Here is a 26,041-nt window from a genome sequence, read left to right as displayed (position 1 = left end):
TCACCTCCACCCTACCTGACACCCTAGACCCACTCCAATTTGCTTACCGCCCAAATAGGTCCACAGACGATGCAATCTCAACCACACTGCACACTGCCCTAGCCCATCTGGACAAGAGGAATACCTATGTGAGAATGCTGTTCATCGACTACAGCTCGGCATTTAACACCATAGTGCCCTCCAAGCTCGTCATCAAGCTAGAGACCCTGGGTCTCGACCCTGCCCTGTGCAACTGGGTACTGGACTTCCTGACGGGCCGCACCCAGGTGGTGAGGGTAGGCAATAACATTTCCACCCCGCTGATCCTCGACACTGGGGCCCCACAAGGGTGCATTCTGAGCCCTCTCCTGTACTTCCTGTTCACCCACGACTGCGTGGCCACGCACGCCTCCAACTCAATCATCAAGTTTGCGGACGACACAACAGTGGTAGGCTTGATTACCAACAACGACGAGACGGCCTACAGGGAGGAGGTGAGGACCCTCGGAGTGTGGTGTCAGGAAAATAACCTCACACTCAATGTCAACAAAACTAAGGAGATGATTGTGGACTTCAGGAAACAGCAGAGGGAACACCCCCCTATCCACATCGATGGAACAGTGGTGGAGAGGGTAGTAAGTTTTAAGTTCCTCGGCGTACACCTCACAGACAAACTGAATTGGTCCACCCACACAGACAGCATCGTGAAGAAGGCGCAGCAGCGCCTCTTCAACCTCAGGAGGCTGAAGAAATTCTGCTTGTCACCTAAAGCACTCACAAACTTCTACAGATGCATAATCGAGAGTATCCTGTCGAGCTGTATCACCGCCTGGTACGGCAACTGCTCCGCCCACAACCGTAAGGCTCTCCAGAGGGTAGTGAGGTCTGCACAACGCATCACCGGGGGCAAACTACCTGCCCTCCAGGACACCTACATCACCCGATGTCACAGGAAGGCCATAAAGGTCATCAAGGACAACAACCACCCGAGCCACTGCCTGTTCACCCCGCTATCATCCAGAAGGCGAGGTCAGTACAGGTGCATCAAAGCTGGGACCGAGAGACTGAAAAACAGCTTCTATCTCAACGCCATCAGACTGTTAAACTGCCACCACTAACATTGAGTGGCTGCTGCCAACACACTGACTCAACTCCAGCCGCTTTAATAATGGGAATTGATGGGAAATGATGTAAAATATATCACTAGCCACTTTAAACAATGCTACCTAATATAATGTTACATACCCTACATTATTCATCTCATATGTATATGTATATACTGTACTCTATATCATCTACTGCATCTTTATGTAATACATGTATCACTAGCCACTTTAACTATGCCACTTTGTTTACATACTCATCTCATATGTATATACTGCACTCAATACCATCTACTGTATCTTGCCTATGCCGCTCTGTACCATCACTCATTCATATATCTTTATGTACATATTCTTTATCCCCTTACACTTGTGTCTATAAGGTAGTAGTTTTCGAATTGTTAGCTAGATTACTTGTTGGTTATTACTGCATTGTCGGAACTAGAAGCACAAGCATTTTGCTACACTCGCATTACCATCTGCTAACCATGTGTATGTGACAAATAAAATTTGATTTTCATTTGATGATAGAGAAAGAGGATTAGCACAATCATTAAAGGGAGTGAGTCATTTTTATTTATTTAACAAGGCAAGTCAGTTAAGAACAAATTCTTATTTTCAATGACAGCCTAGGAATGGGTTTAACTGTTCAGGCACAGAACAACAGATTTGTTTTACCTGTTAGCTCAGGGATATGAACTTGCAACCTTGCGGTTACTAGTTCTATGCTCTAACCACTAGGCTACGCTGCCACCCTGGGTTAAGAGATCCACAACATATAGAGCCCTTATACACATTGTCTAAATCAGCCACAGCTAAAGTATTTGAACGTATTTGACATAATGTGTTAGATGCAGGTTTGCCGCTGACAATGCTTCTCAAATGGTGCATCGTGTTTAGTTCCTATTGGGTTGTACCTGTTTTGCGACTGCCTATTCACATTTGTTTTGTTTACCTGATGGGTCACCAGAGAACTGTGAGTCACAAATCACGATGCAGGAACATTTGAGAGTCACAGGCTCGGAAATGACAGTGCCAGTGAAATGACATAGTGTGAGAGAGCGAGAGGGGTGACATAATGTGTGAGCGAGAAGACGAGAAAGGTGTTGTGGCAAGGGTGGGGGAGTGGGTGGTAGTATCAGCTGATCTCAGTGCATGGTAGTGGGAAAAGCATCTTTAGGATTATATCTAGGGGCTCAATATCAATCCAACCCCCATTGGGGTATTCACGCTTGGTCAAATATACTCAAATACTGGTTTTGGGTACTGTGCAAAAACCTCCAACTACTACCAGTTACACTCCCCTACAGTAGGTGCCCCATCATACATAATTTCATAGTGCTCAATTCTGCTCAACTAACCAAGCAACCACAATCTTAAACCCCCTAAATTCAATGCCACGCCATCACAGAGATCTAATTAGCATAATCACAATCTGTCAGTTTAAGCTCGAGATCTGTTTTTTTTTTGCATTGGATGAGTCTCAATCCACCGCATCTGCATATGTCACACTTCTGTGTTTAGAGTGAAAGGTGACAGAGCTAGAACAGTGTTTGTCAGACCATGAGACATCCCGAAAATCAGTCTTCTCACAAAATATTTTCCTCTAAGGAAAGAAGAGACTCTCACAAACACCATGGTGTTCTGTGTTTTGCTCTATGACCCCGGCAAGCGTCTTGGGACTAGTTTGAAGTCGGTATAGCCGATCTGCCATCTTCTATCTGTAGCATATACTGTACATGTCAGTTGTTTTGCTCTAGGATGGCCACAGGCCTCACAAGACTCAAGACTCATCTAAAGGTCCCCCGGTACCAGTTGAAAAAATGAATGGAAGTATATATGGAGACTGTTTAGTTCCACAAATAAGGGGTTAAATACATGTGTAAAAACATATATATATATATAAACATATATATAGTTGAGTGGTTTCAGGCATATGTCACGTGTAAAAATTTGTTTTTTGGCAGAAATACCTTCTGGAACATGTAAACTTTCATGTACCTTAACCTCTCTTGGGTAGGGGGCAGTATTTTCACATCCGGATGAAAAGCGTGCCCAAAGTAAACTGCCTGTTACTCAGGCCCAGAAGCTAGGATATGCATATAATTGGTAGATTGGATAGAAAACACTCTAAAGTCTCTAAAACTGTTAATATAATGTTAAAATAATGCCTGTGAGTATAACAGAACTGATATGGCAGGCAAAACCCAGAGGACAAACCCCCCCCAAAAAAGAATTCAGCCTACCACTATTTTATTATAAGCAAAGTCCTCCCAGATTGCAGATCCTAGGGCCTCCACTAGATGTCAACAGTCTTTAGCAAGAGCCTCATGCTGGTTTTTGGAAAAATTAGTGTTTGTGTTTCCAAGCACGTGAACGAGAGCGCATTCTTTGGTATTTTTCTCTGGTAAAGACAATAACGATTCTCAGTCTTAAATTTGTATCATTTATTTACGTATTAGGGTACCTAAAGGTTTGATTATAAATGTTGTTTGACTTGTTTGGAAAATTTTATTAGTAATGTTTGGGATTCATATTGTATGCATTTGATGGAGGGAAACTGGGTGGATTATTGACTGAAGCGCGCCAGCTAAACTGAGTTTTTATGGATATAAAGAAGCACATTATCGAACAAAAGGACCATTTGTGATGTTACTGGGACCTTTTGGAGTGTCAACAGAAGAAGATCATCAAAGGTAAGGCATTTTTTTATATCGCTATTTCTGACTTTCGTGTCGCACCTGTCTGGTTGAAATATGTTTTTCATGCTTTTGTATGTGGGGCGCTGTCCTCAGATAATCGCATGGTGTGCTTTTTCCGTAAATCCTTTTTGAAATCTGACACAGTGGCTGGATTAACAAGAAGTTAAGCTTTATTTTGATGTATTACACTTGTGATTTTATGAAAGTTAAATATTTATAATTCTGTAGTTTGAATTTCGCGCTCTGCAATTTCACCGGATGTTGGCCATCTGTAAATACAAACAAGCCTACTTGGTTTAGCCACAGAAAAAGGAAGCAATCTTCCCGCTAGCCATGATTGGATGAGATAATGGCTTCTGTCTATAATGACCTGCTCAGTTGTTGTAGGTTATCCTTTCAAACTGAGATTTTTAAAAAGTTATCTATCCACCTTCTGGAGGACCGAGTTTTAAAATCAGTGGAATGCCCGTTGGAAGCAGAGTACGATAGCTAAGGAGATGGAGAAAATTCAGGCGTTTGATTGCAAATGTGGAGGGAGTCGAAAAGAGAACACAGAAGGCTGTTGTATAAAACACCTGTCTCCGGATTACATCTTCAAACTAAAGGCAACCATGGCATCCGCGATAGAGAAGGAGAAGCCTTCATCCATGTTTAGAGGAAAAAGAGCTAAATTTAGCGAAATGTTCAGATATTCTAAGTTTCTAATTTTGTCAGAAAGTCATTTTTAATTAATGCGTACTGTTAGCTACCTAGCTAACTTTAACTGGCTGGCTCGCTAGCTAATGTTATGTTATGTTATGTTATGTTTGATCTGTGTAGTAATATTATTTGTGTCTCAGAGCCATTTGCATTGCTAGTTATAGCCTAATTGCACCTAGTTTGCACCTAGTTTGTTAGCATTTAACATTTTAGTTTAACATTGCACCTAGTTTGTTAGCATTCTGCTACCTGTAGATTCATGCAGGCTAGTAATGTTATGAGTTTGGATTATGGTTCATTGTTTAGCTAGCTAGCTAGCTAGCTACATGTCTAAACAAAAGACTCCACTATGCAAGTAACCATTTCACTGTACCATTTACACCTTCTGTATCCTGTCCATGTGAGAAATAAACTTAGATTTTATTTGATATAGTGTGTGCTTACCAGAGACAGTAATGTGAAGAACAACATGACCTGCCCCAAATTCAAATCAGGATATAACGTCAGGCCAACGACACGATGTCCCATGTTCTAAAATTCTCTGTTAGAATCCCCTGCTATTATTTCTTCACACTCACAACTGTAAGCTATTTTCTTATTATCCTTGGTATAGCTTAGTAGAACCCCCTGTTATTCAATGTGTTTGTATGGGCTTATAGCAGTAAGGCCGCATTTAAAAATATATAAATATTTGTATTATTTGTTTTATAATTCTAAATTAAAAATCAAATAGCTAAATTATCCTTGGTATGACACTCCATTTAGCTTAGTAGAACTTCCCAGCTTAGACAGGCCTTAAACTCGTATGGGCTTTAAGGGATAGTTGACTTTAGTTGAAGTTAAATCTTATTTCTGAATAAGTGTTATTTCTAAACCATTTTGAAGTTGGAAAGCAGGTTATTTTAACTCGTTTCACCAAGGCAATTCACAAAAAAGACTAAATAACCGGCTAATGAACTTGGTTAGCAAAAATTGGTTTGCTGCCACCTAGGCAAATAAAATATATAAACTTTCAGTTTTTAAGAAATCCACAACAAAGTACACGTTAACAGAACATTTTTCTACACAGCAAAATCAAATCTACTTAACTTCGCTATTGCTTTCTTGAGACATATGCTGTAGGTTAACTCTTTCTGTACTCTCATATCCTCTCTCTCTCCCTCACTCCTGTTTGTATGTATGGTGTTCATGTGAAATGAGATTATGTGAACCAGATAATTGTGTCCACAGATGTAGCTGCCCTACCAGGAATGCCTCCTGCCTCTCAGGTTACCTCCCTCCTCACCTCACCCCCACCAACCTCCTTTCCACCATCCATGTCTCTACCAGGTCTCTCTTATGAAACTGTTCCATGCCCTGCCCCATACACCAGGACAGAATCCTATATAGTTACCCCTATAAACACTGATCTAAGGTCATTTTTGCATTTCCCCACCATTATGGTTTAGGTTACAATCATGGGAGGGTAGGGTAATCCTAAATCTGTGCCTAACTAAGGTCATTTAGGCCGTGTCCGAGAGTCCAATAACCCTGAGAACAGAGCTCCTTAAGACTCAAATGTGAGTCTCTCTTGTTTCAATGGCTTTACTGTGATCACGTCGGCAATTGATCACAATAAGATCAGATGAATAATCTGCTGTACATGCTGTACTATATAAAGTATATTATATGCCAGGTGATCAGAAAAAAATAGCAGTGGCTCTGATTGTTGCTGTGTAAAAACAAGGACTATTCTCTCTAACTCACAACATGACTATGCTGATGGATTTCTCTGTCTTTATGCGTACTCCAATGCTCCAACAACACAGTACCTTGACATATATTTTTACTTCATTCAAAAATTATAATATCAAATTGCCAATAAATACATGAATTATTCTGTCCGGCACCTCATGGGAAGTGAAACGCCTCAGACCACAAACATTTTCTCAGTGTGGTCCGAAAGCATGGTACAAAATGAGTCAATACATTTTCAATAAAATAACAGTGATGGTGCGAGCATGTGTGTGCAATGGAGAATGTCAAAGGGATAGTGGTAACACTTCAGCCGCCTTTCCCAAGGTATTAAGTCACCACCCCACTCTTAATGACCAAATACATTGCATTTCTTAAGTTTTAATTGTGGATCAACATCTAAATATAACGTCTACAGGCACCCAAATTGATTATGGGTAACTATTTCAGTCCACTTTAAGCACTAATGGTACTCACGTTAACTATACTGTAATTGGGTTCATATTTTAAACTAATACTTAACGATATGACCGTTGCCGGATGAAATGCTGATGAGCGATGTTACACTTGCAAAAAATATATGTGCATGGGTGCGCTTCCTACTGCTGCAAAGTGATAGCTGTGGGACCAAAACAGCAGAGAAAGTTTAGCGTTGTGATTCATATTCTTCATTGTTGCAGAAATCAGATGATATTACTATTTACTTCATGCATCGCTGACTCTACCTTTAAAACAGGTATTATTTATATTTGTCGTTGTTGCAGAAATCGGATGATATTACTGTTTACTTCCTGCATTTCTACTTTTAAAACAGGTATTATTTAAGTATCAGTACTCAGTAGAAAAGATGTCGCAATACTCTGTACTGTTTAGTATGAAAAAAGTATGAACACCGTTGAAACGTTTGAACTTGAGTCATCGACAACAAACACTGTCAATCCATAAAGGAAGGAAGAGGAAGTGGAAAGGAGAAGACAAAGTGTAAAAATATGTCACACAACTGTGTGTGTGAGTGTGTGTGTGTGTGTGTGTGTGTGTGTGTGTGTGTGTGTGTGTACCCTTTGACTTATTCCACATTTTGTGTCACAGCCTGAATTCAAAATGGATTAAACAATATATATCACCTTTATACACACAATACCCCATAATGACAAAGTGAAAACAATGAAATACAGAAATATCTCATTTACATAAGTATTCACACCATTGAGTAAATTAATGTTAGAATCACATTTGTAAGCGATTACAACTGAGTCTTTCTGAATCTCTAAGAGCTTTGCACACTGGATTTTGCAATAACGGTAAAATAAGAAAATTAATTTAATATTTAAACATGACAAGGCGACTGGTAATATGGCAGAATATAAACAGCTTAGTTATTCACTCCGCAAGGCAATCAAACAAGCTAGACGTCAGTATAGAGATCAAGTATAGTAGCAATTCAACGGCTCAGACGCGAGACGTACAGCAGGGTATCCTAGTGGTTAGAGTGTTGGACTAGTAACCGGAAGGTTGCAAGTTCAAACCCCCGAGCTGACAAGGTACAAATCTGTCATTCTGCCCCTGAACAGGCAGTTAACCCACTGTTCCTAGGCCGTCATTGAAAGTAAGAGTTTGTTCTTAACTGATGTGCCTAGTAAAATAAAGGTAAAAATAAAATAAAAAATGTAGCAGGGACTACAGACAATCATGTAAAACCCTCCAAACGTTTACAGATGCACAATTGAAAGAATCCTGATGGGCTGTATCAACGCCTGGTACGGCAACTGCACCGCCCACAACCGCAAGGCTCTCCAGAGGGTGGCGCTGGTCTGCCCAATGCATTACCGAGGGCAAACTACTCCTTCGGGACACCTACAGCACCCAATGTCACAGGAAGGCCAAAAAGATCATCAAGGACATCAACCACCCGAGCCACTGCCTGTCATCCAGAATGTGAGGTCAGTACAGGTACATCAAAGTTGGGACAGCTGGTTTACAGCAAACTTTACAGCAAAAGTCATACCAGAGATTCTCAATTGGATTGAGGTCTGGGCTTTGACTAGGCCATTCCAAGACATGTAAATGTTTCCCCTTAAAACATTTTAGTGTTGCTTTAGCAGTATGCTTAGGGTCATTGTCCTGCTGGAAGGTGAACCTCCATCCCAGTCTCAAATCTCTGGAAGACTGAAACAGGTTTCCCTCAAGAATTTCCCTGTATTTAGCGCCATCCATCATTCCTTCAATTCTGACCAGTTTCCCAGTCCCTGTCAATGTAAAACATCCCCCACAGCATGATGCTGCCACCACCATGCTTCACTATGGGGATGGTGTTCTCAGGGTGATGAGAGGTGTTGCGTTTGTGCCAAACATAGCGTTTTCCTTGATGGCCAAAAAGCTCAATTTTAGTCTCATCTGACCAGAGTACCTTCTTCCATATGTTTGGGGAGTCTCCCACATGCCTTTTGGCAAACACCAAACGTGTTTGCTTACTTTTTTCTCTAAGCAATAGCTTTTTTCTGGCCACTCTTCTGTAAAGCCCAGCTCTGTGGAGTGTACGGTTAAAAGTGGTCCTATGGACAGATACTGCAATCTCTGCTGTGGAGCTTTGCAGCTCCTTCGGGGTTATCTTTGGTCTCTTTGTTGCGTCTCTGATTAATGCCCTCCTTGCCTGGTTCGTGAGTTTTGGTGGGCGGCCCTCTCTTGGCAGGTTTGTTGTTCTGAAGGTAATTGGTTGCACCAGATCTTATTTAGGGACTTCATAGCAAAGGGGGTGAATACATATGCAAGCACCACTTTTCCGTTTTAATTTTAGTTTTTTGAAACAAGTTATTTTTTTCATTTCATTTCACCAATTTGGATTATTTTGTGTATGTCCATTACATGAAATCCAAATAAAAATCTGTTTAAATTACAAGTTGTAATGCAACAAAATAGGAAAAATACCAAGGGGGATGAATACCTTTGCAAAGCACTGTACCTGGCATTATTCATCTCATATATATATATGTATATATGTATATAAGTATATATATATATATATATATATATGTATATAAGTATATATATATATGTATATAAGTATATATATACTTGTCACGCCTTGATCTGTTTCACCTGTCCTTGTGATTGTCTCCACCCCCTCCAGGTGTCACTTATTTTCCCCGGTGTATTATCCCTGAACCCGCCTGCCTGACCATTTCTGCCTGCCCTGACCTTGAGCCTGCCTGCCACTCTGTACCTCCTGGACTCTGACCTTGTTATGATCATTTTGCCTGTCCACAACCATTCTCTTGCCTGCCCCCTTGGATACTAATAAATATCAGAGACTCAAACCATCTGCCTCCCGTGTCTGCATCTGGGTCTCACCCTGTGCCCTTATAATACTGTATTCTATACTAATTCTATGGTATCTTAGTCACTTAATGTTTACATATCTGGCATTACTCATCTCATATGTATATACTGTTTCTTATACTATTCTACTGTATCTTAGTCCGTTCAGCTCTGACATCGCTTGTCCATACAGTGGGGCAAACAAAGGGTATATAACAAAGTATTGATATAAACTTTTGTTATTGACCAAATACTTATTTTCCACCATAATTTGCAAATAAATTCATTAAAAATCCTACAATGTGATTTTCTGGATTTTTTTTCTCATATTGTCTGTCATAGTTGAAGTGTACCTATGATGAAAATTACAGGCCTCTCTCATCTTTTTAAGTGGGAGAACTTGCACAATTGGTGGCTGACTAAATACTTTTTTGCCCCACTGTATGTATATAGTCTTAATTCATTCCTACTTAGATTTGTGTGTCTTGGGAATATGTTGTGTAATTTGTTAGATATTACTGCACTATCGGAGCTAGAAGCACAAGCATTTTGCCACACCCGCAATAACATCTGCTAATCACATGTATATGATCACGTGTATGTGGGGGGTGTCTTGTCAGCATGGGGCGTAATGGGGTGGAGTGTGATACAAAATGTTTTTAAAAAGTAACGACAACCTTGTTGTTGTGTGTTCTGTAGAGTCTAGGACAAAAGATTTTCAAGAAGTCAGTCAGCAAAACAATGGGGGAGGGGGAGGGGGAGGGATGTATACAAAATAACATTTCAAAATAACTTTGTTGGTCTGGAGAGTATAGGACAGGTGGTGCAGAGCAATGGCACTGGCTAGGTTAGGTTTAGGAGGGTTGAAGTCAACTGAAATCAACTCCATGTTTGTTTTGATGTTCCTTAAAGGTTATTTGGCCACAACAAAAAAACATGCACACATGCCCCTAAAGTTAGCTGAAGGTTGTAGTGGCGTTAAAAGAAAATCAAACCATGGATCACAGAATTTCAAGGCCAAGTCATGACCAATTCAACCCCATATTTGGTTTGATACGACATAAAGGTGATTTTAACGTTAAAATAACATGCACACATGCCCCTAGCAATCACTTCAATTGATTGTTAGCTAGGTTTGGGTAAATTTAGCAAAAGTTTGTGTCTATTTATGATTTTTCCTGTCCCACAGACTACTTGCAACGTGTGGCTCCATCATGAAGTTGTAAAATCCTGAACTTCCCCTTGAAGTCAACCCAAAAAATGTTTAGTTATAGTTTTTACATTGCCAAACAGAATCAACTGAAATGCTCGACTGTATTAAAATATGGAAACAAACCCTGTTCTCCTTATGTGAATGGTGTAGTTTCTTTATACTGTCATCATGATCTTATTTGGTCCATAGGTCAAGTAGATGTTTAGGTGCAATACTTGACGGCAAACAATTTCAACATTATTGATTATACTGATTTTTTTTTTAAGGCTTTATCCCTCTAATTTTTCCAGCTGTAGCTATCCCAGTCCTTGCTAATGCCAATTTAACAGTCTTAGATACTCTATAGAGTTTAAGTCAAAAGTTTACATTAGAGGTTTTTTTATTTAAAAAAGGTATTTCTTTATTTTTTCTATACCTTTATTTAACTAGGCAAGTCAGTTAAGAACACATTCTTATTTTCAATGACGACCTAGGAACGGTGGGTTAACTGCCTCTTTCAGGGGCAGAACGACAGATGTTCACCTTGTCAGCTCGGGGGATCCAATCTTGCAACCTTACAGTTAACTAGTCCAATGCAATAACGACCTGCCTCTCTCTCGTTGCACTCCACAAGGAGACTGCCTGTTACGCGAATGCAGTAAGCCAAGGTAAGTTGCTAGCTAGCATTAAACTTTTCTTATAAAAAACAATCCATCATAATCACTAGTTATCTACACATGGTTGATGATATTACTAGATATTATCTAGCGTGTCCTGCGTTGCATATAATCTGACTGAGCATACAAGCATACAAGTATCTAAGTATCTGACTGAGCGGTGGTAGGCAGAAGCAGGCACGTAAACATTCATTCAAACAGCACTATCGTGCGTTTTGCCAGCAACAATTCGTTGTGCGTCAAGCTTTGGGCTTTGCACTGTTTATGACTTCAAGCCTATCAACTCCCGAGATGAGGCTGGTGTAACCGAAGTGAAATGGCTAGCTAGTTAGCGGGGTGCGCGCTAATAGTGTTTCAAACGTCACTCGCTCTGAGCCTTCTAGTAGTTGTTCCCCTTGCTCTGCATGGGTAAAGCTGCTTCGATGGTGGCTGTTGTCGTTGTGTTGCTGGTTCGAGCACAGGGAGGAGCGAGGAGAGGGACGGAAGCTATACTGTTAACTGGCAATACTAAAGTGCCTATAAGAACATCCAATAGTCAAAGGTTAATGAAATACAAATGGTATAGAGGGAAATAGTCCTACAATTCCTATAATAACTACAACCTAAAACTTCTTACCTGGGAATATTGAAGACTCATGTTAAAAGGAACCACCAGCTTTCATATGTTCTCATGTTCTGAGCAAGGAACTGAAACGTTAGCTTTCTTACATAGTACATATTGCACTTTTACTTTCTTCTCCAACAGTTTGTTTTTGCATTATTAACCCAATTGAACATGTTTCATTATTTACTTGAGGCTAAATTGATTTTATTAATGTATTATATTAAGTTAAAATAAGTGTTCATTCAGTATTGTTGTAATTGTCATTATTACAAATACAATTTTTTTTTTAATTGTCCGATTAATCGGTATCGGCTTTTTTGGCCCTCCAATAATCGGTATCGGTGTTGAAAATTCATAATCGGTCGACCTCTAGTTTACATACACCTTAGCCAAATACATTTTGCGTACCATTGTTTGTACAGATGAACGTAGTACCTACAGGCGTTTGGAAATTACTCCCAAGGATGAACCAGACTTGTGGAGGTCTTTTGATTTTCCCATGATGTCAAGCAAAGAGGCACTGAGTTGGAAGGTAGGCCTTGAAATACATCTACAGGTACACCTCCAATTGACTCAAATGATGTCAATTAGCCTATCAGAATCTTCTCAAGCCATGACATAATTTTCTGAAATTTTCCAAGCTGTTTAAAGGCACAGTCAACTTAGTGTATGTAAACTTTTGACCCACTGGAATTGTGATACAGTGAATTATAAGTGAAGTAATCTGTCTGTAAACAATTGTTGGAAAAATAACTTGTGTCATGCACAAAGTTGATGTCCTAACTGACTTGCCAAAACTATAGTTTGTTAACAAGAAATTTGTGGAGTGGTTGAAAAACGATTATTAATGATTCCAACATAAGTGTATATAATCTTCCGATTTCAAACACCCCTTCAAATTTCTGGTTACGGCTATTTCAGACACACCCGTTGCTGACAGGTGTATAACATTGTGCACACAGCCATGCAATTTCCATAGACAAACATTGGCAGTAGAATGGCCTTACTGAAGAGCTCAGTGACCTTCAACGTGGCACCGTCATAGGATGCCACCTTTCCAACAAGTCATTTCGTCAGGAGCAACAGCAGCTCAGTCGCGAAGTGGTAGGCCACACAAGTTCACAGAATGGGATCGCCAAGTGCTGATTCGCATAGGTTGTAAAAAACTTCTGTCCTCGGTTGCAACACTCACTACCGAGTTCCAAACTGAATCTGGAAGCAACGTCAGCACAATAACTGTTCGTCGGGAGTTTCAAAAAATGGTTTCCATGGCCGAGCTCATACAAACCTAATACAAATCTAAGATCATCATGCACAATGCCAGGGGTCGGCATGACTGGTGTGAAGATCGCCGCAATTTGACTCTGGAGCAGTGGAAACATGTTCACACTTCACCATCTGGTAGTTTGACGGACAAATCTGGGATTGGCGGATGCCAGGAAAATGCTACCTAACCCAATGCATAGAACCAACTGTATAGTTTGGTGGAGGAGGAATAATGTTCTGGGGATGTTTTCATGGGTCAGGCTAGGCCCCTTAGTTCCAGTGAAGGGAAATCTGAACTCTAAAGCACATTCTAAACGATTCTGTGCTTCCAACTTTGTGGCAACAATTTGGGGCAGGCCCTTTCCTGTTTCAGCATGACAATGCCCCTGTGCACAAAGCGAGGTCCATACAGAAATGGTTTGTCTAGATCGGTGTGGAAGAACTTGACTGGCCTGCACAGAGTCCTGACCTTAACCCTATCGAACACCTTTGGGATGAATTGGAACTGCAACTGCAAAACAGGCCTAATCGCCCAACATCAGTGCCCGACATCACTAATGATCTTGTGGCTGAATGGAAGCATGTCCACGCAGCAATGTTCCAACATCTAGTGGAAAGCCTTCCAATAATAGTGGAGGCTGTTATAGCAGCAAAGGGGGGACCAACTCCAAATGAATGCCCATAATTTTGGAATAAGATGTTCGACAAGCAGGTGTCCACATACTTTTGGTCATGTAATTTAATGTATAGTTTTTTGGGCGGTCATGACATATAAAGCATACTAAAAGGGGGAAATTGACCTCGTTTTTAATTAGCAAATGCTAATATTAGCTAGTGGATTGCTGTCTCCACTGGTTCATAGAATGCAGGGTCTAACATTTTGCATACATTCAAATAGCATGGACAAATTTGCTATCAATGCGTATCACTTTTATCCTGGTCCTTTATACGTCTGGTCTGAGCTGCCAACTCTTACGTTTTTGTCCTGTGACAACAAAGTTGCATCTGACCTAAACTTATCACAAATCTCTGCATTCCGTGGGAAAGGAATAGGAACAGTAAAATGTCACCGATTATGTTGACGTAAGTAAATAGTTTCAAGTTTTATTAGTCATATGTACAGGATACACATGGTATACACCATCCAACAAAATGCTTACTTGCAAACTCCTTGTCAATGCAACAACAATAATAAATAAGAACATTTAAGAATACGAACAAAGTAAACGGCTCAGTAGAATATCATTTTTAGCATAAGTATAATACAGAAAGGCACAATTTATAGAAAAAATATTTACACGTGTTTTGTGGAAGGGGGATATAAGTACACTCTTATAATTAGTGGTGACTCGAGGAACCCCTGGAGTTCCTCAAGGAACCATTGCTAGTTAATGGTTCATATTTGCACCTTCAGTTAGTTGAGGGCTTCTTGGAGGAACCTTTAATGGTTCAATGTAGCATTGGGTTCCTGGAGGAACCCTGGAGTGAAGGCGTGGCTTAGTAGGGGCGTGACTTTAAGATATTTTTTTGGAATAAATGTAATTCCTGTTCATCTGTTCTGTTCTGTTGTATTGTCATCACGTTAGGGTTGAACACTGACAGTTTTGTAGCCTCAATGAGGCTAACAGAGGCGTATGAGTTTCTCAAGAGCCTATGCAAATCCCAAAGTTGGAATAGTTACCACTTAATAGCTATATGTGATTAGCAATGTTAATATTCTTCATATTATATTAGAATAAGTAATATGAATACATATTTTTTTGCAATGTACAAACTTAACATGATGAACAGGAATTACTTTTACACTGAAGGGTGGCCCAAAATAACTATCTCAAAGCCACACCTCCAATAAGCCACGCATCTGATATGCTGCCATCTCTACAATATATTATTAAAAAAGTTCAAAATGTAACCTCTCCCATTACAAAAAGGTTCCGGTTCGCACCTTTATACAGGGGTTCCTCAAAAACCCTTTTCAGAGCGGTTCCTCTTAGAACTGGAAAGGTTTCTGCCGATGTGGCAACACAAAAGGTTCTTCCAATTCTAAGAGTGTACTGAATATGTACTCTATAGGGCAGGACTAAATCTAAACATGTCACCAGGTTTTCAGGTCAGGTCTAAATACAGACTAAAGACATGCACAACAGAGCTGTTTGAAGGAATATGAAGTTAATCTGGCTTTTCTGTCCACACAGCAAATAACGTGCTCATGGTGAAATAGAAACAGACTTTTTTTTTTACCTCACCCCAAATTGTTTTCATACCCCTTGCTGGAAAATCTTGTCTGCGTTTTGGATTGAACAGTGGCCTATGATGCCTGTAACAGACAGGAATCCAACCAATAAGAGAATCATTAACTGTAATTTGTTGAAATGTACGAGTTTTAGGGTTTGAGTTACATCCAAGGTGACTTCCTCAGGAGTTTAATGGTATATTGGAGGGCACTCAGGGGTGCCTCTTATTTTTAGAACAATTCCCTAAATACTACCAGGTTCCATGAAATATTTTCCACTAGCTCTTAAAAGAAAAATTGAATGTCAGACTGACCGTATCCTTTTACCTTCAAAGTCGGCAGACGCATAGAAGTAAAAATAAAAAATAAAGTGAATGAATTTTATTGAGCAGACGTGAATGATATGGCACTCACACATGTATCGGTTTTACAGCTGTTGAGCTGGAACATAAATCAAACACCATCTCTCTGTCTCTCACGATTCACTCATTGCACACATGTACACACACATGCGCACAAACACACACACTCTAATGCTCTCCCAGTGTTTGAATACAGATTTTTATAAACCTTGTTCACAGGTAAAAGACTGCAGCCCATCTGGTCCACAGCAGCAGCAGGGAGTCAGGCTGGAGCATTCGCCCCCAATTCCCCCATTCATCGGAGGCTAGCCACCACTGTAAAACCCACCTAATCCTTCACAAGGAGCACAGGGTCACTTCAAATGTCACCTTTTAACTTGGACCTTTCACTACAGAGGGACAGGAAGTGAGGAGTGAAGCACATTTACTTTTTAATAAGCCTTTCTTGTTTTTCTTGGATGGCTTTGGCATCCTGTTAAAATGTGTGTTTGTGTGTGTGTCTGCATGCACTCTCAAATTTACAGTGCATTTGGAAAGTATTCAGACCCCTTGAATTTTCCACATTTTGTTACTCAACAGCTTTATTCTAAAATGGATTAAATCGTTTTTTTCTCCTTGTCAATCTACACACAATACCCCACAATGACAAAGAAAAAATGTTTTTACCAAAAAATAAATAAAATTACTGAAATATCACAATTGCAGTGGAGATTTTAGCATGTGAATCTTGGTGGAGCAAAAAAATAACAATTGATTTCATGCATGCCAGCAAAGCCACCACACAAAACTATAACAGTGACAAACGGTGCCCGCAAACTGTTAGGGCCTACATAAAGCCCTCCCAACAGCAGAGTCCCAACAGCTGTCCCAACACCTTACCACTACTACAACTGGCTATCAGCGGAGCCTTGTCTGGCAGCGAAACAGTTCATTCAGCCTCATTTACTGCCTTTAAAAAAAAGATAGCTGATATGGCTGATTTGTTTAAATAAATGTGGTTTCTACTGACAATGGAGATGTACAAACTATGGCATAAGGGAACGATGAGCGGATATAAGGCAATCCGTAATTTTGATTAAGACATTAATGAGCGAGCTAGGATGGACGTTGTCAATATAACTTTGTTCAGCACTTATGAAATGTACAGAGACAGAATTCAAAACGTGGGTCATTCTTACAGTATTCTCCCTGTACACCAAGTCAGAACCATAGGAGAAATAACAGGAGCATATAAGCAGACAATGAAAGGCCTTACTATATTCGATGATTACATTTCTCTAAAACAGGCTATAGGCTACATATGCACCGCAAAGTCAGAACAGAAGGCAAAATTAAGAGGGGAAAAGGGACCAAATTATTAGCATGAGGCACATGGGCTACTAACAGCTTACACCTAGTATTACTTTCTTAGCTACAGTACACATATGACATAATTTAAGCAGCAGTACACATATGACATAATTTAAGCAGCAGCATACAATACATTTTTGGACTCATCTTGTTGTGCTGTGCTCACTTTCTTCCAAACCACTCATTGTTGAATTTGCGATTTCCAACTTGCTGTGTAATGTTTATGTCCAATGACCAATGAGCACCGATACGTTTTATCTATAATTTCTCTTCATTATTTATCTTCATATGACAAGGATTGAAAAGGATTTGCCAGTAGATTGTCTACTTGATTCATGATGATGACTGCTAGCTAAGATTTTGAAAGTATGATGTTGACATGATCAGTCCAATTAAAGCTACTGTGCATATAACATGATTTGACGTCATTTTATCTGTGGCCAATTACCTTGAGCCTTCTTGGATGGGCACTTCTAACGTAACTCTATGTCAGCACCCAAAGGGCTAGAATTTTTGAAGTCACAGAATCACTGACAGAATCACTGAGCCAATCATGGTGCAATGCTCCATATTTTCTGCTGGCTTGTCCCACCACCACAGAAAGCACTGAGCTTGGCTGAAACACCTACATTTTGGAGCTGCCTTACTCAAGAAAACAAAAAAGAGATCATGATTGTATGAGGCTTTATTAGCCCAATGATACATACATATTTTTTTACATTGTTTGCAAACTGATATGTGACATGGATTAATGCCAAAATGTAAAATGGATTTTTTTTTTACATTTAAATGTGGGGCTCAAAACAAGTGGGGCTCTGCCCCAACTGCCCTGAATGACGGGTCGCCACTGCACATTTACATAAGTTTTCAAAGCCTTTACTCAGTACTTTGCTGAAGCACTTTTGGCAGTGATTACAGCCTCGAGTCTTCTTTGGTATGACGCTACAAGCTTGGCACACCTTCTCTGCAGACCCTCTCAAGTTCTGTCAGGTTGGATGGGGTGCGTTGCTGCACAGCTATTTTCAAGTCTTTCCAAAATTGTTCAATCAGGTTCAAGACCGGGCTCTGGCTGGGCCACTCAAGGATATTCAGAGACTTGTCCCGAAGCCACTGCTGCATTGTCTTGGCTGTGTGCTTAGGGTCGTTGTCCTGTTGGAAGGTGATCCTTTGCCCCAGTCTGAGGTGCTGAGCGCTCTAGAGCAGGTTTTCATCAAGGATGTCTCTGTACTTTGCTCTGTTCGTCTTTCCCTCGATCCTGACGAGTTTCCCAGTCCCAGCCGCTGAAAAACATCCCCACAGCATGATGATGTCACCATCATGCTTCACCGGAGGGATGGTGCCAGGTTTCCTCCAGACATGATGCTTGACATTCAGGTAAAATAGTTCAATCTATGTTTCATCAGACCAGAGAGTCTTGTTTCTCATGGTCTGAGAGTTTTAGGTGCTTTTTGGTAAACTCCAAGCGGGCTGTGATGTGCCTTTTACGGAGGAGTGGCTTCCATCTGGCCAGTCTACCATAAATGCCTGATTGGTGGAGTGCTGCAGAGACGGTTGTCCTTCTGGAAGATTCTCCCATCTCAACAGAGGAACTCTGGAGCTCTTTCAGAGTGACCATCGGGTTCTTGGTCACCTCCATGACCAAGAACCTTCTGCCCCGATTGCTCAGTTTGGCTGGGCGGCCAGCTCTAGAAAAAGTCTTGGTGGTTCCAAACTTCTTCCATTTAAGAATGATGGAGACCACGGTGTCCTTAGGGACCTGCAATGCTGCAGAAACGTTTTAGTACCCTTCCCCAAAGCTGTGCCTCAACACAATCCTGTCTCTGAGCTCTATGGACAATTCCTTCAACCTCATTCATGGCTTGGTTTTTGCTCTGACATGCACTATCAACTATAGGACCTTATATAGACTAGTGGGTGCCTTTCCAAATCAAGTCAAATCAATTGAATTTACCACAGGTGGACTCCAATCAAGTTGTAAGAAACATCTCAAGGATGATCTATGGAAACAGGATGCACCTGAGCTCATTTTCGAGTTGCATAGCAAAGGTTCTGAATGCTTATGTAAATAAGGTATTTCTGTTCTTTATTTTTAATAAATTAGCAAACATTTCTAAAAACCTGTTTTCACTAAATGGTGAGCCTATCATTGTATTCATGAATAAACTAAATGTTCTCATGGTATTTCACGGAAAACTTTAATTGTGCATGAATGACTCATTAGTGAAAGTTTCGGTTTGGTGGCTATTGAACACAACCCTGGTTTCCAGTGGTTTAGATTGGGGTACCCTAGAGCAGTGTTTCCCAACTCCAGTCCTCGAGTACCCGCAACAGTTTGTCCGGGGCTATAACACACGTGTGCTGTTGGGGGTACTCCAGGACTGGAGTTGGGAAACACTGCCCTAGAGGTAAACCTGCTTCTGAAAGACATTTGAGACCACTTCTATGTATGACCACTCTGTCCCTACTGTCTCTGAGCTGTGCTTGGCAAGGTCTTCTAGAAAAACAACTAAAGAAAGAGGAGAGTCTCTCTTTTTCGAGGATCAACAGATGGAAAGATATAGAGACAGAGAGTGAAAGAAAAAGAGACGGAAAGAAAGAAAAAGAGATGAGAGAGAGAGAGAGGTACAGAGAAAGAGAGGGACAGAGAGCAGGGAATAGAAAGAGAGAAAGAGGAGAGCAGGGAGAAGTGGAAAAGTCTCACAGAGTTGATCTGAGGTCTTGTTCATTGTCTAGAATTAATTTCAAACGCTAATCCCTGATAGCAACTTCTTTAAAGAGGGAGAAGGAGGGAATGGAGGAAAAAATAACAGATATCAGAAGACAGCCGAATGAATTACTTTTATTGGTTCCAGACTGATTCTAAGACAGGTGATCTCTTTGGAGGAGCTATCAGGCCATCATTTAAAAGAGCCTGCTAGGAAAACAACAAAGGACAGGATCTTTTCTGGGCCTTATTTGTAATGATGGGTTGTGGAAACTTTGAGGAGAGCCAAGCGATCTGTCTTATTTAGGTATGTCAGCATAAGGGGATTTGAAGAGAAACCCTTTGTCTGTGAATTATGGATCTCCAGAAAAAAAGAGAATGGAAAATAGGCTAATTATATTTGAGTGGAAAATAGTATGCTATGATATTATGTCTCCTAAATGTACGATGTTCAAGTCAAAGCTAGAAAAATAAATGCAAACACACGCACACAAACATACACATGTGCATGCACACGCATGCACACACACACACACACACACACACACACACACACACACACACACACACACACACACACACACACACACACACACACACACACACACACACACACACACATACCTAGACACATTACTTTGCTTATCGTCTGAACATTTGAACATTTGAACATCTTGGCCATGTTCTGTTATAATCTCCACCCGGCACAGCCAGAAGAGGACTGGCCACCCCACATAGCCTGGTTCCTCTCTAGGTTTCTTCCTAGGATTTGGCCTTCCTAGGGAGTTTTTCCTAGCCACCGTGCTTCTACACCTGCATTGCTTGCTGTTTTGGGTTTTAGGCTGGGTTTCTGTACAGCACTTTGAGATATCAGCTGATGTACGAAGGGCTATATAAATACATTTGATTTGATTTGATTTGGTCTGACAAACATTAACATTTACTGTACAATCGTTGTCACACTTCAGAGTTTCACACACATAAAATATGAAATATACAAGATTAACCAAATATCTAATTGCTCTCACAGATGAAAAAACTTTACTTGGCAAAACATTCATTTTTCCATTCAATAATACTATTTTCAATAATATTTTGTTTTCCCAGGTATAGCCCATCTGTGAAAGTTTACCTTACCAATCAGAGATGGATTTGAACTTAACTAACAATCTGAGGGGCGTTATAGAGCAGTGCACTAATACAGCCGACAATGCACCTTTTTAAGGCAATGTTCCCGATGTTCACAGAGATCACATTCACAGTTAATGCTGCAAATGTTGGCTAAATCGCAAACACACACCTTTAATGTCAAGCGCTCTACATCACAATGCGCCTCGGATTTAATCCCAGCCTTAGTGAGACCAAGTTCATGAATCACATATGAGTAGTGAATCACTAATGAATCACTAATATGAGTAGTGAATCACTAATGAATCACTAATATGAGTAGGTGACAATGTTTACGTATCATGAACTGTTATAAACCGGTAGTATATCACCTATCCTATAGTATACTTTACACCAATAATGCTTACGTCTTGGTTGTGGTAACCCCCTGTAACGTGTATCTGCATTACTTAATGATGTGTAAATATAGGAATAAGCCTTTGGGCTTTAGAAGGCTCGCATGATAGCTCCAAAAAAAAAAGGTATCTTGCATCTCAGCGATATCTAATCTGCACTCCAGTACTTCCAGTTGTTCTGTACAGTTTAAGACAGGTGGGCATAGGACAAGCTCCCCCAGTTGGCAACTAGCTCAAATGTCACTTTCCTGCTCTCTCTCTTTCCTGCTCTCTCTTCCTCCTGTACTCTCCATTACCCTCTCTTTTTTTTAATCTCTCCTATCTCCCGTCTCTGTGTCTTCCCCGTATGCTCTTTCTCTCCTGCGCTCTCTTTAGGACTTTCTCTAGCTCTCCCATTTTCTCTCTTCTCTCTCTGTTGCTCTCTCTCTCTCAGAACTCAGAAGGAAGCATTACCTACCAAAGTGTCTCAAGGCCAAAGCCAAGCCTGGTTTGGACCAAAGAGGATACTAGACCACAGTTGACAGGTCCCAGGTTAGACAACTCAGAAACAACAATAGCCCACTGTAAAAAAACAACAACACACCCCTCGACTGTCCCAATGTCTTAATATACATGGGGTACCGCTGCAAAAGTTTAAAAGGTTACCAGTGGGTCGAGGGAAGCTCATTTTACCAGCCAAGACAAAGACATGGTATTCAGCTGCTGCTGGACAGACGGACGAACAGACAGACAGAAGTATAGACATAGAATTAGGAATTAAAATACTAGAATGGACATGAACCTTCTTATGATGGTCCAAAGGTCAGCCATGTTGGTCAACCACGGTTTGCCAGTGCTGTGATAAGATATTGTGTGAAACAATGAATGTTTATAATGTTTCTGCACTGTATGTGTATTATCTAGATGGCCAGACAGTTTTAAAGGAATGATTGCATACATTTTTTCAAATTAACTGCCAAAATTCCATTCAAACAATAGAGAGCTTGCAGTTGCATCACAAATTACCTAGCAACCGCACCAGGTGCCATGTCCGAAGACCAATCGTCCACATGGGTGGCTGCGTTTTTCTATCACCGGAAACTTCAGGAAGATTGCCCATTATTTAGTTTTTCTAAGGACCTAGAAAGTGGAGGCATTTATAGAACCTATTCAAGTAAGTAAATTAAATTTTGAAAATGATATCTACAGGAACTTTGTGTGCAAGCTATTTCAAAAGGGCTGCTAACGTGATGTTCGCTAGCTAGCTAACTTTACATACTGTATAGCTTGCCAAGTGAATTAAATATCACCAGCTAGCTAACTTCATATAAGCTAGTTAGCTACCAATCTTAACGTATTTATTGTTGTAACTCGAAATGTATTTGTAGCTAGCTAATAGCCATAAAAGAGGGTAAAAGGATTAGCTAGCAGTTCCAGCTGTCATAGAAGGGAGAGTAGGCTATTCTAGATAGAGCACTTACCTTTGTGAGGACATTATGAAAAGATTATCCAGTTCCAGTCCCTAGTGAGAAAAACTATGAGGACAGAGTGATTTAGCAACATAATATTCAGTGCTGTCTAATTTGAGTATAATACAGCCTGTTTCTTTTAGATGTTTTCTGTCCTCAGATAAAGAGAGCCATGAAACACAATCTGCAGATTAAGAGGTCCCAATTAATGTCCCAAGAGAATAAGGGCAAATCCTTGTATACCATGGATTATATGTGTACCTTGGGCTGTTACGGTGACCGTATTACTGCCACACCGGCGATCACGAGTCATGATGTCAGTCATGATGCAAGTCAGTTAAGGACACATTCTTATTTTCAATGACGGCCTAGGAACAAGGCAGAACGACATATTTTTACCTTGTCTTGGCTTGGGGGATCCAATCTTGCAACCTTACAGTTAACTAGTCCAATGCTCTAACCACCTGCCTCACGAGGAGCCCGCCTGTTACGCGAATGCAGTAAGCCAAGGTAAGTTGCTAGCTAGCATTAAACTTATCTTATAAAAAACAATCAATCAACGACTGTCGTTGCACCAATGTGTACTTAACCATAAACATCAATGCCTTTCTTAAAATCAAAACACAAGTATTTATTTTTTAAACCTGCATATTTAGCTAAAAAAAATCCAGGTTAGCAGGCAATATTAAGCAGGTGAAATTGTGTCACTTCTCTTGCGTTCATTGCATGCAGAGTCAGGGTATATGCAACAGTTTGGGCCACCTGGCTTTTTGCGAACTAATTTGCCAGAATTTTACATAATTATGACATAACATTGAAGGTTGTGCAATGTAACAGGAATATTTAGACTCATGGATGCCACCCGTTAGATAAAATACGGAACGGAATAAACATTTTGTTTTCGAGGTGAGAGTTTCCGGATTTGACCTAAGGCTTGTATTTCTGTGTGTGATTTGATATTTGATAGAGCAGTCTGACTGAGGGGTGGTAGGCAGCAGCAGGCTCGTAATAGTCAAAGGTATTTGGTTTTGAGGGAAATAGTCGACTCGTTATAATTCCTGTAATAACTTGTGGCTGAACTTGAAAGGGGTTCCTTCGTTATTTTACCGTTCATGTCTTCCTTAGAGAATGTCTTGATCTACTTCCAATAAGGTCTGTGTTTCGTGCAGGCTTAAACCGCCTCGGCGTTTTGATACCCGTGTAAATCTCACTAGGATAAGGTAACGTTTGTCAAAATATTTTCATAAATCAACTCTACAAATAAAAAAGATCTTTGCTTATATTTAGCCAATATTGATCAGAGTTACCTTGTCCTATGGATATCGACACAGTTATAAAATTGGCAATGTGGTGTAAGCCTACACGAAACACAGACCTTATTTTAAGTGAATCTGAAAATATCCTATGGAATGACTGAATGAAGGAACCGCTTTTCAGATTTTGCTATAAGGTGTCATGGGAATTATGACTCGCACTTTGGTAGTCAATTCTTACCATGTCCATTATTAAAATAGGATTTCCTGCATATAGAAATTACAGTTTTTGTTTTCAAAGGTAACTTATTATTATTATTATTCAAACAGTTGAGAGTATTTGTCTCCTAAGCAGACTCTTCAGTATCATTGTCACTTCAGAGCTGTGTGTGTGTTTTACAGATGGCAGAGAAAAGCAGAGCATCAGTGTGGGACAATGACATGGAATTGGCACCAGGGAAAGCAAGGTGTCTTATTTGTGATAAAGATGTAAGCATGGGGTCAGCAACGGCTAAATCAGAAAATACCACCAACCTGTGGAATCACCTTAAGAACACCCATCCAAAAGCCCATATGTATTTTATTAAGTTAATTTTCATTCAGTATTGTTGCAATTGTCATTATTACAAAAATGTGTGTATATATATATACATTTTAAAAATCGAATTGACTGGACATGATTTGGAAAGGCACACGCCTGTCTATATAAGGTCCCACTGTTGGGAGTGCATATCAGTGCAAAAACCAAGCCATGTGGTCGAAGGAATTATACTTAGAGCTCCGAGATAGGATTGCGTCGAAGCAGAGATCTGAGGAAGGGTACCAAAGCATTGAAGGTTCCCAAGAACACAGTGGCCTCCATCATTCTTAAATGGAAGAAGTTTGGAACCACCAAGACTTTTCCTTGAGTCCACTTGGAGTTTGCCAAAAGGCACCTAAAGACTCTCAGACCATGAGAAGCAAGATTCTCTGGTCTGATGAAACCAAGATTGAACTCTTTGACCTGAATGCCAAGCATCACTTCTGGAGGAAACCTGGCACCATCCATATGGTGAAGCATGGTGGTGGCAGCATCATGCTGTAGGGATGTTTTTCAGCAGCAGGGAGTGGGAGACTAGTCAGAATCGTGAGAAAGAACTGATCATGTGACTGAGAGCCATGTAAGAGAGAGGTGCTTCGGCACCCAGCGGGGAGAAGGGAATTATAATTATTACATTCAGCCAAAGGGAACAACGGCCACTGGCCGCAAAAGGCATGGATTATTTTAGGGGGATTATAGCCACACAAAGAGGATGCAGCCAGGAAATTTGAGGCCTTATCAAGTGCTTGTCAAATTGTAAATGAGAGACTCATGAAGTGTGTACAGCCTGCGCAAAAAACAAAGCAGAGCTCATGCCTTTCATGTGAATTTTTTCAAATCATCATTAGAGTTGCATCATGCAGCCTTACAATGTATTAAAAATCAAAACATATAGCTCAACATTTTTAGCACAACTAAAGTTACATAAATAACTCAAAATTAAGCATATAGGAGTACCTATTTCTTTGTTAACCGGCGCTCAACACAGAACAGCCACATGTGCACACTCCCTCAAATCGTTTGGAGAAAATGTCCTTTCTATTTTATTCAGTAATATTCAATTGTATTCTTCATACTATAAAATTATATAAAATAATGCCACAGAATTCTAAGCAAATCTTGTCTGCTAAATGAACTAGTATTACCCACAGCCAAATGGCATTGCCAGATCAGGGCCTAACATACACTCTAAAAATTAGGGGTTCAACAAGGGTTCTTCTAAGTTCCTCAAAGTTCTTCGAAGAACCTTAGGGTTCTTGGTACTGAAAATTGCCGCCAAAAGGTTCTTCCAAGAACCCCATAGTAGGTGGGGTTCAT

At 40.3% G+C, this 26,041-nt stretch overlaps 1 protein-coding gene across 1 annotated transcript in view; it reads right to left on the bottom strand.

Annotated features, from left to right (window-relative positions):
* Positions 1 to 23,216, bottom strand: part of LOC112219202 (SITS-binding protein-like) — a 51,166-nt gene extending 27,950 nt beyond the window's left edge. Inside the window, exon 1 of the mRNA XM_042302008.1 lies at positions 23,153 to 23,216. Within this exon, the coding sequence (XP_042157942.1) occupies positions 23,153 to 23,216 (64 nt within the window). The remainder of the gene's footprint in view (positions 1 to 23,152) is intronic.
* Between the last annotated feature and the right edge of the window lie 2,825 nt (positions 23,217 to 26,041).

Source organism: Oncorhynchus tshawytscha, linkage group LG19 (assembly GCF_018296145.1).
Source record: "Oncorhynchus tshawytscha isolate Ot180627B linkage group LG19, Otsh_v2.0, whole genome shotgun sequence".
Taxonomy (NCBI): Eukaryota; Metazoa; Chordata; class Actinopteri; order Salmoniformes; family Salmonidae; genus Oncorhynchus; species Oncorhynchus tshawytscha.
This window is presented reverse-complemented; position numbering and strand designations above follow the sequence as displayed.